Raw genomic sequence first — 13,766 nt, 5'->3', positions numbered from 1 at the left:
CAAATATAAATGCTGTGCCCATTGGAAAATAAAAGTTGGCTGTGCCAACCCTGACATCAGGATCACTCATAAAATTTGCCCTGGACATTCATGTTTCATCCAATGCCACAAACACAGATCTGTACGGTAAAAACAGCTATTTTACAGCAATATCGGTTGGCGTCAGGGAAATAAGCGAACTTTATTGGTTTTATATAATTTGTGCATAAATGTAATGTTGAATGCTGCTGGCTTCACTTTCTCGCAGATATTATAGGCCAACTGCAACAAAATTTTCGACCGCATGAAAAGCATTGCTTCGGATAGATTAGACATGCAGTAGCCTCTGTGCGTAATGTTACGCTTGAAATGCAGCTGCATCCGTCACAAAGAGCTCGCCAAATTCGATGTTTATCATACCGAAACTATTACCGCCCGACGGAAGTTACGTAAAGTGAACAATGGGGAGAACCAGCGCCCGCGCTATCTGCTTTCCATCCTTATATTCCGTTCCGGTGAATCAGTGAACGAGTCCTGCAAGTATGCTAGTCACTGAGTTAGTACACTTTCTCAGCTGCTTCGTGCACTGTGACGAGGCTGTTGCGCGCCCGCGATGTTCTTTTAATGCGAAGTATTCTCCGAGTCCAGCCGGTTTATTTTTTTTTTCTATCTGGATGTTTGCTTTCAACAGCAGGGCCTCGATGCGTTCTGCCTCCGCTCGAGGAAGAGCACATTGGGGTGGCCAACCTAAAAGTGCGGTATAGTCCGGCTTAACGCGAACGCGATCCCCGCGTGGAGCAGTTACGCTAAATCGGCGAAAATTGGACACTCTGCAGTCTTCTGTGGATGGCGCGGGAATAGAACATGTCCTATCGCACGCCGCAGCAACTGGAACAGAGTCCATCGCGCGCTAGCTTTGCTGACCAGCAGCATGCTGTTCGGGTTCACTAAAGCGATCGTGTTTCATTTGCGCCTTCGGACAAAGAAATAAGCGCTCGCTCGCCGTGCAGTTGTCCGCTCATCTGATCGCTGCGCTGCTGCGGGTCACGTTTGAAGCGCAGGATAAAATTTTAGCGATCTAACCGTCTCCAGCAGGACGCATCCGACTTCACCGATCGCTGCCTGGCACGCTGGAAGCGTCAGACTGGTAGACCGATCTAGGGAGCCTACATACAAGCAGAAACCTAGCTTCCATGTGTGCTCGCTAGAGCGATCAGACAACTACCGCCATCTGTAGCAAAGGATGATAAGTAGCTCAGACTTGGCACGGCCAGGCTAGAGGGGCTCGGTGCTTAGTGTGCATGAACTCACGGCCAGACAGGGCGGACTGCGACCGTGATAAATATTTGCCTATATCGCAGCGGCCGCATTGCATTCCTGCATAGCTTGCCGCTGCATCTACACCATGGCCGCCGCGTCGCGTTCTCCTTCGTGACAGATGCAGCATGTGGCTCCTGCTCGTTCCTGGCGCTGTGTCAGAAAAGATTTCCTTCGTCTATTTCGACACGTCCGATGTAGAGACGCGCATAACATCTTGGAGATGCTGCACTACCAAAATTGATCGCTAGAGAACATAGCCCTTGAATACAACGTACCTTGTAACTTTACCTTTGGTTCTCGTGCGCCATCGCGGCATATAGTCAACTCGACAAAGCGTTTGCCAAGGAGATCTTTATCGGTAAGTGACAGTGTGTTTGAAGTGCAGCTTCGTCTATTGCAGTTTACATGCTCTGTATGCGTTGGTTGGTCCGCGTCGCACTTACCTGCAGCGCCGCTCTGCACGGTTGCGCTCGGGAAGCTGGGAGTGGAAAGATATGTTCGGCCTTCCTTTACTCAGTGTTGTGCACAGAATAGCCATTGTTCGTGCTATAGTACGTGTTCCAGCACGCGATGGCCACGCAACGCATCGGCAGTATTGCAGCAGCTCAGATCACGAGCGCAACAGGGACAACAAACGCCGAGAGCGACGCCCGTCAACACACAAATGGCGAGGCGAGTGAGAAATGCGCCTGGCTGCATAGGCGCAACCTAGCGCAACTGAAAGATCAACAGTTGCATACGGCTCCTCACATGGCTCTTCAACATGCGCCTTATGCACATCGCTACCGCTTTGCCGCCAGCTGCACGCGCCGTCTGCCTAGGCACTATTTATTAGCTGCTAATAACGAAATTAGGCAATTACCAGTGCTGCGGCTCTGCCAAGATAACTTTGGAAGTATACGCCAGGCATTTGTAGTAAATTTAGCCCACGTGTGAATTTCGTTGCTGTTCCACTGGAAGGACAGGTGTACTGCATTTTCGTGGGCAGAGATTCTAATTTTAGGTTGTCACCGACGATAGCGTTTATGGCGCAGAACTACCGAACTCAAGGTCATGGCGGCCTCACGTCAGCCTCTCGGCACAACTCAAAAAAGAACTGGTGTGTTTAGATTAGGGTGCGCGTTGATGAAGCGCATGGTCAAATTCAATACGGTGATTCTGATAATTATATCCTGGTTTCAGCACGTAGAACTACAGAATCAAATACATCTTTCAACGTAAATTATTCGTTGTTTGTCTGATGCTTGTGCAGACCCTCGACGCCATGTCTCAGAGGCAGCGGGACTCCGGCAAGGCCGCATACATCGTGCTCAGTGCCGTGCCCTACAATGCAGGCTGGGTAAACTACGTGGCCGATAAAATGAAGTGAGCAAGTTACAGAAATATCCTTCCGTTAAAAAAACTTATCTTGAACGTTGATTTAAAATTGTGTTTCAACAACTTATATGGTTATTTGAACTTGCCTTTTTAAACTGGCCACGAAGTAGAGGTAAGAAAGCTTCAGGTATCCGAAGCGCGGTACACTCGTGTCCTCGTTAATTAAGAAAATCAACAGAGAATAGCGTACTGTTGGTGCAATGTCAACCTCTTACGCGAGGTTACGCTCGTTGAAACTTCACCTTTAGAGAGGTTTTCTTTTTGAGAAAACAGAGCTCGAGAGACGTGGGACCTTGTGCGCAGAGGCTTCGATGGAAAGAGCTTTTTTGTGTGCATCGGAAACACTGTGATGCGAACTCGGCAGCCCTGCATTCGCATGCAGGCAAGAAACTCACCCAGACGAAAAAAAGGGCAAAAGTGGGCAAAGAAAGCTGTTGCTTTAAATTACGCGCGCTTTCAGGATTAGTTGGTATTACTTTTTACACATCCTTATTGTGTGCGCAGTTCTTAGGAAAGAGAGGCTTTGCTTGGTGAGCATAGGCGCCATGGTCCTGAGGTTTTCACTTCTTTTGGCCGCAAGCAAGCGTTGACACAAAAACATTGGTGCCAATATCGTACAAGCTTTGCCCCTGTCAAAGCTAGATGGTGTTGTACATTTCGCTAAGATACGCTATTCTGGCGGTACTTCAATGGGCGGATGTGCGATTTTTTTCCTGTCGCAGTCTCACTGCATAGACAAACTTCGTGGATACCAGATTCCTTATTCCTCTTGTTGTCATACTTCTTGTTCACCTGATTAAGGTACAAATTTCCATCTAAATACTCATTGCACTTCGGCGCGCTTTTATTTGGTACCCTTATATCATGCTGATACATGTGATCGTGTTGCTATATTCTGAGTCACCAAGAGTCGATTGCTCAATCACCTACTCGTTCGGGATAGATGAATTGTCGAAATGGTGGTTAACCTTGGAACGACAAACACTCTGCCGGTTTGCTGTATTAAAGAAGTGCAAGCTTTCCCACTTTCTTTTATATTGCAGCTCTTAGGCGCCCGTTCCACCGGCGAGCGCCGGCCTCCTACCTCGTAACCGTGCGAACGAGCACAGCGAAAGATGAGAGTGAACGTGTAGCGCAGCGGAAGATGAAAGACGGGAATAGCGAAGAGAGCGCGAGGAGGAAAGCGAATTGGGAGGGTGCAACGGAGCCGTGAGGCTGAAAGCGGCGGAGCAGGGTATTGCGAAAGCGTGAGAAGGAAAGCATAGTGGCGCGCACCACAGGCTTTGCGGTGGCTAGGGCTACAAAACAGCGCCAAAGTAGCGCGCGTCGTCTGTGTAGAAACTAAGCGCTGCATGAGCGGAGGCTTGTCTGCGGCGGCTGCTGGGAATCGCGCCCATGTGTCGCAGTTAGTGAGGTATTTGCGCCACATTTCGTTCCGTTTGCAGTGTGCCACAAGAGACAGGTTCTCCACGCTACCCAACATATCGCGAAACGAAAACACGTGTACTGCTACGTTCAAATATCGCATTAAGGTTTATCGTAATCGTTGGTGAACATCTTTGGACCCCTTCTTACAGTGCTAGTGCAAATTCAGCAAGGAGCTACCGTGAGGGTTAGCGGTGCGATATGACTATTTGAGAAGACTAGGAATTGCATGCTTTATTTTCTTTTGTTTCTTAGGAATGTACCGTCGAAACTAGATAGGCTGGAAATTAACGGCAGTAAACAGATACTACATCACTACGAGCACCTGCTCGTTATGAAAGAGGGTTTCTTACCTATAATAGACTGCTAATCTACCTCTTTTTATGTGAACTCCGAAACCGTCGCTGCTGCTCCATGTCATTTTATGCGTACGACTCAAGAAGGATTTACACCGCAGATATTGTGAAGCTGACAGGAAAGGGGACTGGTAAATTATCCGTGGCTTGACTCAGCATGTCATCGTGAATCAGGGTCCTGGTTCACAAAAGCTTTATTTTTTGCCTAACTGCCATGCCCAATTAGCCATCGCATATTCGCTTCTTAATTTATCACATAAATCAACTTTTGACCGAGTTTATTTATTCCATGTGTCGGTCACGGACGGCTGCCCCGCTCATTCAGCGCGATGCCTTTCAACAATTCTTCACTTCAGCTCTTGACATCAGGAACTCATGGACCGTGACTTTGATGCACGCTTTTTGATGTACGGTATGTCTCTAATTGATTGAAATTTCTCTACTTACGCGCGCATGGGCGCTTGCAGAAACTTTGCGGGCTATTTTTTGGTGGTATACATGTGTGAGTAGGGCCACGGACACCTTTTTCAACGCCTTTCATAAGCGAATGTTCTTTTCCGTTGATCGGACGTATTAGCAAATGTTCCCCATACTTTATAATGGCTCGACACCCATTTTTTGCTGATATATATTAAAGCAGACGCTTTTCTGGGCTGTCGATGGCTTCGAGATCATAGTTCGTGTATAGCCGAAACCGCCGGGATCTCTTGATGTTGCGGAAACATATACACCGACATTTTGTGGAAGTTCTGCACAGCCAGGCGGTGTTTACCACCTGAGTCAGCACCAATACCAAAACAGCGCAACAGCACCAACATGATGTCATTGAAATAACGGTGTTGTTCAAAGGCCAGAAGAATCATTAACGCAAAACAATATTATGCAAAGCATGACCAAGGTGCTAGGAAAAGTAGGAAAAGTATTTTTTCTCTCATCTTTGTTACCGCCATTCATAGTTTAGTCATGCGCCACAGCACAAGATTTAATGCCTGATTTAACGAATCATCGATACTCATAAGGTATCAATAAAATAGAAGCCTGCTCAGTGTTTTGGTGTAGGCTACCTTTAAAACTATAGGTTGAGACGACTGAATGAGTACAAGATAATTTTGAGTAAACAGGCGCACCCCGTGACTCGATGTCATCAAATACCGCAATAGACCGAGCGACCTGATTCAGAACGAGCATTTGGTCATCGAATGGAAGCTTCAAAGTTCAATATACTTCATGCCGTGAACCTACTATACTATCGACTTATTCCTAGTGACTTGTGGCCGTAAACAGCATTCTCGACGTTGCGCCGGTTACGAAGTATTGTATTGGGTTCTACCCGAGCAACCTAAGAAATAAATAGCAAACGAAAAATTAGATGCATATTCCAATAAATACAATACTACATAGTAATCCTCGTCAGTATTTGGAGTCTCTGTGTTAGTGCGCGATCACTGTTCTAACGCAGGACAGTGTACAGACCAGACCTGTTCGTTTCACAAGGCCACTACACGTACGGAGACAACGAGGCCATAACCTGTGCAGTCGTGCCTCCGACTTCTCTCTCTCGGCCCAACAAGCTCCTTGGATACGCACACGACTTGGTAATAATGGATCAGATTTTTTACTTTTCAGCATAGTTATAAGCATAGTTACTAAGGAGACCATATGCTTCAGTCGACACTTGGAATTCTCCTCAAATCAACGGTGACAGAATTTCAGGAGCCCAATGAGGAACCAAAGGTAGTGAGAAGGTCGAACTGCTGTTTCAAGTGCGCTGCTACAACATTCCCATGCCATACACGGGGTGTTTCCAGTAAATCAACACTTTATTTGACAACGAACGCAAAGCTGAGCACTTGCTGTAGCCCGATGTCTCAAAGGAGACACAGTCCATGAGCATGCTCGATTATGCAGGAGCGCATGCAGTCTCACGTCATAGCACACCCAGCCGATGTTAAATACATGCAACTGTACTTTGACAAAGATGCACACTAAAAGGCAAAGGGTACATCAGAACAAGTGTAGCCGTCTTGTAAGAAATTTTTTAGTGCTGTGCTTGTCTCACGGCCAGTGCATGGGGCTCCCGCATTAACGTATGTTTGCGCGGCTCGCAGAACACTGCAGCTTTGGCTCTGCAACAGCTCGAGTCTCAAGGCGCATCTGCTCGTTGGTCCATATCAGTGGGCATGAAGGGGCGTTTGGCCTCGCCCCTACCCAAGTTCCCGCTCGAGATATTTTCACCCTGCTACCAGAACCCGGTGGCTCCTGCCTTTGACACGTACACCGAGGTGAGCGGAAACCGAAGGTCAACGTTTTCGCATTAAATGCTTGCATTGGCGTCATGGGCGCTAACTTAGGCTATTATTACCGCACTAAGCATGTGCTTGCTGCGGTAAGGCTAGGGAAGCGATGGAACATGTTCTATTAGAATTTAAAGATATCTATCTACCTGTCAGTTTAGGCTCCTCTGGCCTCCTTGACGCCCTTCAGCTCAAGGATAGCAGGGGGAAAGTAAATATGTCCTCAGTAGAGATTACTAAGAGGTGATTGGAAGTTTGGTGACAGAAAAGCAGGGAGACCACAACTTACGGAGGAGTACAACAATGTTTCCAGCAGTGGTTCAAAAAGTTTAGTGGTGGGAATTGCTCGTTCGTTTGTTTGTTTTTTCTTGAGAACTATTGGTAGGACATTACACAAAATAAAGACAAGAGCTCGATGGCGCAACCCACCACGCCAATTCCAAAAAGGACGCTAATAGCACCCATCTATCCATTCATCCAGTAGTGCTAGTACGTGGAGCAAAACTGCATAAACACGAAACTGGACAGTATGACAGCCACGTCTTGAGCCGAGCGCTAGATCGGGAACCACGTTAATAAGTTAAAAAAAGCATGTTTCCCAGAATAGTCACTAGAGGAAACACTGGCTCTAGTGCCTACTGGAGCTGCAAGCTGCGGGGGTTAACTAGAATCGGAATGATGGTCAGTGCATGGATTTGCCTAAACTTCGTGCTGGTGGCTTCAAATGGCTTCGGGTCTTTGAAAAATATTGCGATTCCGCCAAGAAGGCGAAGTACCGATTGCGATGGCAAATTAGTAGATAGCTGTACGAAGTGAGGATAGTAGTTGTATCGGACGTATAAAATTGTAAACAATCGCTTTGTAAATAAATCAACAATGACAGAATGTGTAAGCGTGACGCAACGAGTACGTAGAAAGAAACATACACACAAAGACAGTGCTGTGTGTGTGTGTCTACTTCTTTCTACGTCCTTGTTAGGTCGCGCTTACACATTCTATCATGGATTCAAACCAACAACCCCGCCAACGTGTTTTAACTAGATTAACGAGCACGGTGTCACGCGCGCAGTGGTAAACATGAATACATCTTGGTCGATTAGTACGGGAACTCCCTGTCAAAATGCTGGGATGAGGAATTGTGGCAGCAGCAAGCGAGTTGACCTTGGTGTCTCTCTCGCTTAAACGGGAACGAAACGGCGAAAGCACAGCGCATACGATGCGGCTGGCGCTGCACGCACTCTGCAACCAGATCGCTTTGAAGATGAGGCCCGCATGGGCACACACTTTGTCCACGTCGCATATCGCTTTCAAGACACACGAGCGCCGGAAACGCGTCCCTACGGCGTCCGCCGAAAGCCCAGACCACACGTACATTTGCGGACGTGCGCAAGATCTCGTCTACACTCCTTGCGCCTGCCGCGCCTCGCGAGGAATGGCGGTTTGCATCCACATAGACACGTGACAGCGCACGCTCAATGGGTTCACTCGATGCCTTGGCAGAAGCCACTTCGTACTTTGTCATCGGCAGTGTTTCAAAATGTTTTCATATGTATAAATGTAACTATAATATTTTTATAGCTGTTAGATCAGCAGAAAAAGAAAAGATGAAGCACTTTCTTCCATGATATAAATGTACTTCACTGAGTGTTTAATTTAGCGTGTTGTAGCTGCGTAGACAGGCGTGCCGTGGCGGGGAAGCCTAAGCGCGCTCACAGAGGGGAGCTGTTTACCGAGCTCGCGCCGCATTTCGACGCGAACGCATAGAGTATGTTTCTTTATGGCGTACGAGCCGTGTCGTACTGTCTGTGCATTCGTGGGCGTGCGAATGCAAGCTTAAGCACGTCCGCTAGCGTATGTCTGGTCTGGGCTAAAGGTGTAGATTACGGCGTCCGCCAACCGCATGCCTAACGCCGTAGTAGACGCTGCGGTTGTCTCCATTCTGTACAGAGCGGATGGCGAGAAGGACATCGAGGCACCCTAGCAGCCGTCGGAGAAGAACGCACCTCCTCCCTCGCCTGACCCCCCTGCCTCGCATGCGACAGGAGAGGGCACGCTTAGGGCTCGCGTACCTCGCTCGATCAGGAAGCCCGAGGTGGTGGGATGGCCGTTAGGCCATCCCACCACCTCGGGCTTCCTGATCGGCCACTACTTCGCTTCCATCTCTACGACCCTCTACCTTTCTCCCTCCTACCCTCTCTCTCTTTTAACCCCATACCCCGCATCCTGCTGGCGCTGAGCCGTGCTCCCGCATGGGTTGCAGAAAATAGCGCTAGCCTTTTCCCCTTCCCCACAAGAACCACTTCTCTCTCGCCCGTGCGAAATTGAAGCGCGTTCGCCGGCTCATCCCGAACGCTTTCATTCGCACATACAGCATACGGCGCGCAACGACGATTTTATCACCTTTGAACTTTATACGGAACCTCAAGGGGCACCGACGGCGACGGCGGAAATGCGCCTGTAGTGTCCATATAATTGCTATCGCAATAAAACGCTCTAAAGTCGAAGACGACAGGAACACATGCACGACAGAACACACGTGACCCCCCTGTCGTCTTCGTCTTTGGCGCGTTTTACGAACACTGTCAATTCTTGACGTTCCGCTCCAACTTCTCGGATGATACTCAGATTGCGACATGTTGGCACGACGCAGCACGCAGGGTGACTGCTATTTGGCAGAATAAACTGTGCCCTGGCAGCTGCCAGGTGTGTTACAACTGTGACGAGATTAGGAGCGTTGCCAGTCGCGTTGCAGGCGTCGCATCTCGATGATGCACAATATAATACTGACGGTAAACCGTCGGTGTTATTCATCACCCAGGGGAAATTTTAGATAACGTTAACTTGACTTTTACTGTCCATTCCGTTCACAATAGTGCATACACAGATCACATCCGCAAGACCGCAGGTGCGCTTAGTGTACCTGCGCACAACACTCATGCCCGCAGCACAAGGCAGAGAGCTAGCCAGGCTCCACCGCATAGACGATTGAGCGGAGCCTTGTGTCCATGCACTTCGCTTTGTCGTTACAGCAATGAAACGCACTCCGCGTCCTGTAGGCCCTGTAACCTTGGCACGCGACCGGCGCATTCGCCGTCAAAAGCCGAGCAACAATGACTATCACTGCGCGCTCACTGCGCGAACCCGCCTGGAGCCTCCGTATAATTGCGATTCCAATAAAGCTCAACTACGGCTACTAAGATAAAAATTTGGAAGTCGATTCGACCTATATTTGACACAGATGAATGACGTCTCATCATCGGCGTCATCATCCTCATCGTCACATTGATCATAATCTTCACAGTCATCATCGGCGAGGTTCTCAAAACAAATCATATGCTTAATAATCATCAGTGATAATCACTATCAATTTTGTCACATAGCTTTGACTGCAAAATTTTTGTGATCTACAATTGAAAGAGTCGAGAAACAAGGCTTAGATACAGAAATACCCGATACGGAAAAGTGGAAGCAACTCGCCAAGGTAGACGTTGTGCTCAGTAAGTTTAAACTTCAACTCAAGAGCGTGTAAGATGTCGATACACATCATCGTTCTGGTTGCACATCTTCACAGCGACGCACCAGCGATAAGCGACGCACTCCGTATTTTCGCAGCGGTGTAAACCAAAGCTTCTGCAGTTTTACTGTTCAACGAGCTGCTGAATCACCCCTGCATTCGTGTTTGATAGTTTCCGTTGGCATCTACTTATCAGATGTTTTTTTTTTCGTTTCGGCATTGCTATGGAGACGCCACGCTGGGTTGGTTAACCCTGCCCGTGTAGGAGCGCTCATATTGCAGATCCACGCTGCTAGCCAAAGAATCGGTATGCGGTAACGTCCTCCCAATGTACGCACGTCGTAAAAAAAAGAAACGGGAACGCGAGACGCATGCAATCATCAGAACACAAGCTCGAGAAACCGTCCCACGCCCACGCCAACAGCAACGTGCTGACGCGAAAGCAAGAAAGCAGCGCACAAAACCAATTTCAAGCATGTTACTCCCAAATTCCTTTCGTCCTGCCTCTTCATAGCACGTACAGGCATTCGCAATCAGTTACGCACGATTTTAGTTCTACCCCTCGAAGTAGTAGCCCAAGGCAAACAGAGAAATGACACTGATCGTGACTAACGCTTTTCAATATCGGTTTCGGTTAAAGGCACCATTGCCAGAATTTCGATATTGTATCCCACATGCGACGCGAAATTATTTAAATGGCTTGATGCGATTCCTGCGCGAATAAACCATTTTTTCGGAGCACTAAGCGCAAGTGTGGGTTCGGCGCAAGTCGCTGCCGAAAGGAGCCTCGGCCACATATACGTATCGTTTCGACACACATACGCCTCCCGATGATGCCGTTCGCACTGGTATCTATGAAGACGCAAAAAATTATTAGCATAGATTTTTGTCGCTTCTTGAGCCTACTTAAGTTTGATTTGGTGAAGAAGCACAACACCAAAATGAAGCTGTTGTGACCAGCGCATGCAAAGTGTTTTCGTTTTCAATGCGACAGCATTATAGTTCGTGGCATTGTAGGTATACTTCACCCGAATTTGTGGTTTCTGACAGAAAGCTCGAGGTGCGGTGAGCGTGCGTTATCGCGTCACAGTGTGCACGAAATCTGAAAAGTGTTTCGAGGTACAAAAGCGTCACTTCCATAAATAAGAATGTACAAAGTCGCGCGTGATCCACGCGCTAGAAGCTGTCGAAACGTGGAAATAATCTCACTCCATCAATGCTATCGCATGTTTAGAGAGTTTGCGGTGCCAAGTTCTGACATAGTTAAATTTTCTGGCCGTCTTTTATCCCTCTGTATCTGTTAATTTAACTGTCAAGTCGAAGCTCATCTAGTGGTGGCGCTTAAGTCGCATAGCCGTTCACTCTGAAAATACTGCTTTTACGGCAAAGGAAGCAGAGTGTCAAACACTGAGTATGTGGCATAAGACGTCTGAAGATAACTCGTTTCTCACCAAAACGCATGCTGCGCCTTTATCATCGTCTAGGTCTGCAACAACCAGCAGCTTTGGCAGAAACCGGCTTATGACACCGAACACGACGCCATGCTTACCAGGAACACCAAAATGAATATGATGTTCGTGTACGACAACGAACAGTCCCTCTGCAGAAAGGTAAAAAAAGAAGATTTGAGTATTAGGAAATACAACAGCAATGAAATCCGGAAATGTGAGAATGTTGGAAAATAATTTTTCATGGTACTCAAACAACGCCTAAATCAGTGAAGTGGCATTATGAACGCGTCATATGGCATATGTCATTAAAGAATTGCATTTCTTTAATCGCGCTCATTTGACCTGATCTACGTCGTGCTGCAGTTACATAAGAAATGTGTTCTCATCAAATGTAAGTCACCAAGGGCCCTAAGCGGTGGAAACACGCTATGGGATACAAGTTGGATGAACTGGAGTGGGGTGCCTGAGGTAGACTGGCCAACGTTTCGGTAGGTGGACCCATTTTTGCCAAAGGCACTGACAAAGGCGGTGGGAAGCTTTCACAAAGATAGGCTTCCCTTATAAGAACGTCGGCCAGGCTATCTGCGGCGCCTTACCCTTCTTCCAAGAAATGTTGTCCGTCAATAACTTCGTTATTGTCTTTCGTACCAGCGGCATAGGCTTGGCTATTTTACGGCTTCACAGCAATATTCGTGCCTTGAACTTTAAAAAAATCATGTTAGCGTGGAGGCGCTTAGTGAGAACGGAAACAACTAAAGCAAAACCTTAATAAATCAAGAGATGTGGAGCGCATTAGATTTATCTACATGGTTATTTTAGACCAAGGTCCTTACTTGCCGACTACATGCTTGCTCTGCTTATACTATAGTCCGTATACACTGCATACAGAACCGTCACCCTGAGCAGACGTACACTCAGCGATGCTGCCATGGGCCCGTGCCGGCTATCTTGCCCAGTTCGCCTGCAGTTCTGCTTTAATATACAGATATAATTTATTCTGTATTAAGTTTTTGTTCTGTTGTTTTACTCAGTGATGGCCCTTCTGAAGAACATGGTGCAAATTTTCGCTATCCGTGTGGGGCGATGCTATCGCGTGAAGTGAATCAACTTTCCTATTCATTCTGGATTTTTTTCGCAAATTTTTAAGCCTACAAATCTGACTGCTAATGCTTTTTATTAGTTCACAATTACTCCCAGATGTCAAATATATTGCTCTGCTCTGGAATTGCTGCATTATTGTATATGTAAAAAAACAATGTGAATGAATATTTGTGGCCCAGGCGAAACAGAAAAGCCCCGAATAACCTCTCATCACCGGTGATCTGTGGCATGCGCCATAAGTTTACTAACGTTTTGCGCGTCTTTACAGCTCTGCAGGGTGAAGGCAAACTACACGAAACTCCGGTTCGGTCTGGCTGCGTTCGACCTAGACTACGAGGACTACAGTAACTCTTGCCGCCAGGAAAATAAGTTCAGTGCATTCAGCCGCCTGCAGACGCTGCGCAAGCTGGTTGACTACTTCAGGGACCATTTTGAGAAACGAATCGACGAGCCCGGCTGCATTGCGCTGGTGCCCACGTAGAGGCAGCTATGCAAACCCGCAGAGCGTTTGCTATATGAACTAAAGTATCCTTATCTTCTAAGCATCATATCTTTATCACACTACTTGGAGGATACTATACGATAGTGGCAGAGAAGCGATGCCTGGTTAAAACGCCCGTTCCGGTGCCTATTTACTACGTTTATCGTATGTAATATACAGTGAGAATTTCTTTTTACTCTACAGAGTGCCGACTTCTCCCATTGTTTGCAGAGTCACTCTGAAATGCTAAGATTTACTTGGTCATGAGGAGACATGAAGCTTTCCTTTTTTTTAGTTTTAGCCACCGTTTTTTGGCACGTAAACGTGATGACAGCTGCGACGAACTGCATGAAATGTACGTGCAGCGTTACAGCTATCGCTGATTAATTCTGGTATCAGGTATGTATGTGCGCACAAAGTAATCTTAAGTATTCCAGTTTTTAACTATGGCCTGCGTTATTGGGGGTG

General features: G+C 47.3%; 1 protein-coding gene across 1 annotated transcript; it reads left to right on the top strand.

Moving 5' to 3' along the window:
• The first annotated feature begins 1,550 nt into the window (after positions 1-1,550).
• Positions 1,551-13,408, top strand: LOC129387233 (uncharacterized). Its single transcript, XM_055076028.2, has 6 exons — positions 1,551-1,657; positions 2,552-2,664; positions 5,917-6,052; positions 6,566-6,739; positions 11,750-11,875; positions 13,086-13,408. Exons 2-6 carry the CDS (start codon positions 2,564-2,566, stop codon positions 13,296-13,298), a joined length of 750 nt encoding a protein of 249 aa, XP_054932003.1. The 5' UTR covers positions 1,551-1,657; positions 2,552-2,563; the 3' UTR covers positions 13,299-13,408.
• Positions 13,409-13,766: the final 358 nt, after the last annotated feature.

Source organism: Dermacentor andersoni, chromosome 3, assembly GCF_023375885.2.
Source record: "Dermacentor andersoni chromosome 3, qqDerAnde1_hic_scaffold, whole genome shotgun sequence".
In the NCBI taxonomy this organism is placed as follows: Eukaryota; Metazoa; Arthropoda; class Arachnida; order Ixodida; family Ixodidae; genus Dermacentor; species Dermacentor andersoni.
Note: the sequence above shows the minus strand (reverse complement) of the source record. Positions and strands in the feature narration are given on the sequence as shown.

What these genes read in the sequence shown, in the direction of transcription:
- LOC129387233 (XM_055076028.2), top strand. Translation starts at nt 2,564, where the DNA reads ATGTCTCAGAGGCAGCGGGACTCCGGCAAGGCCGCATACATCGTGCTC. An exon ending in TACGTGGCCGATAAAATGAA is followed by an intron (nt 2,665 to 5,916) that starts GTGAGCAAGTTA and finishes GTTCTAACGCAG; the next exon opens with GACAGTGTACAGACCAGACC. An exon ending in CCTTTGACACGTACACCGAG is followed by an intron (nt 6,740 to 11,749) that starts GTGAGCGGAAAC and finishes ATCATCGTCTAG; the next exon opens with GTCTGCAACAACCAGCAGCT.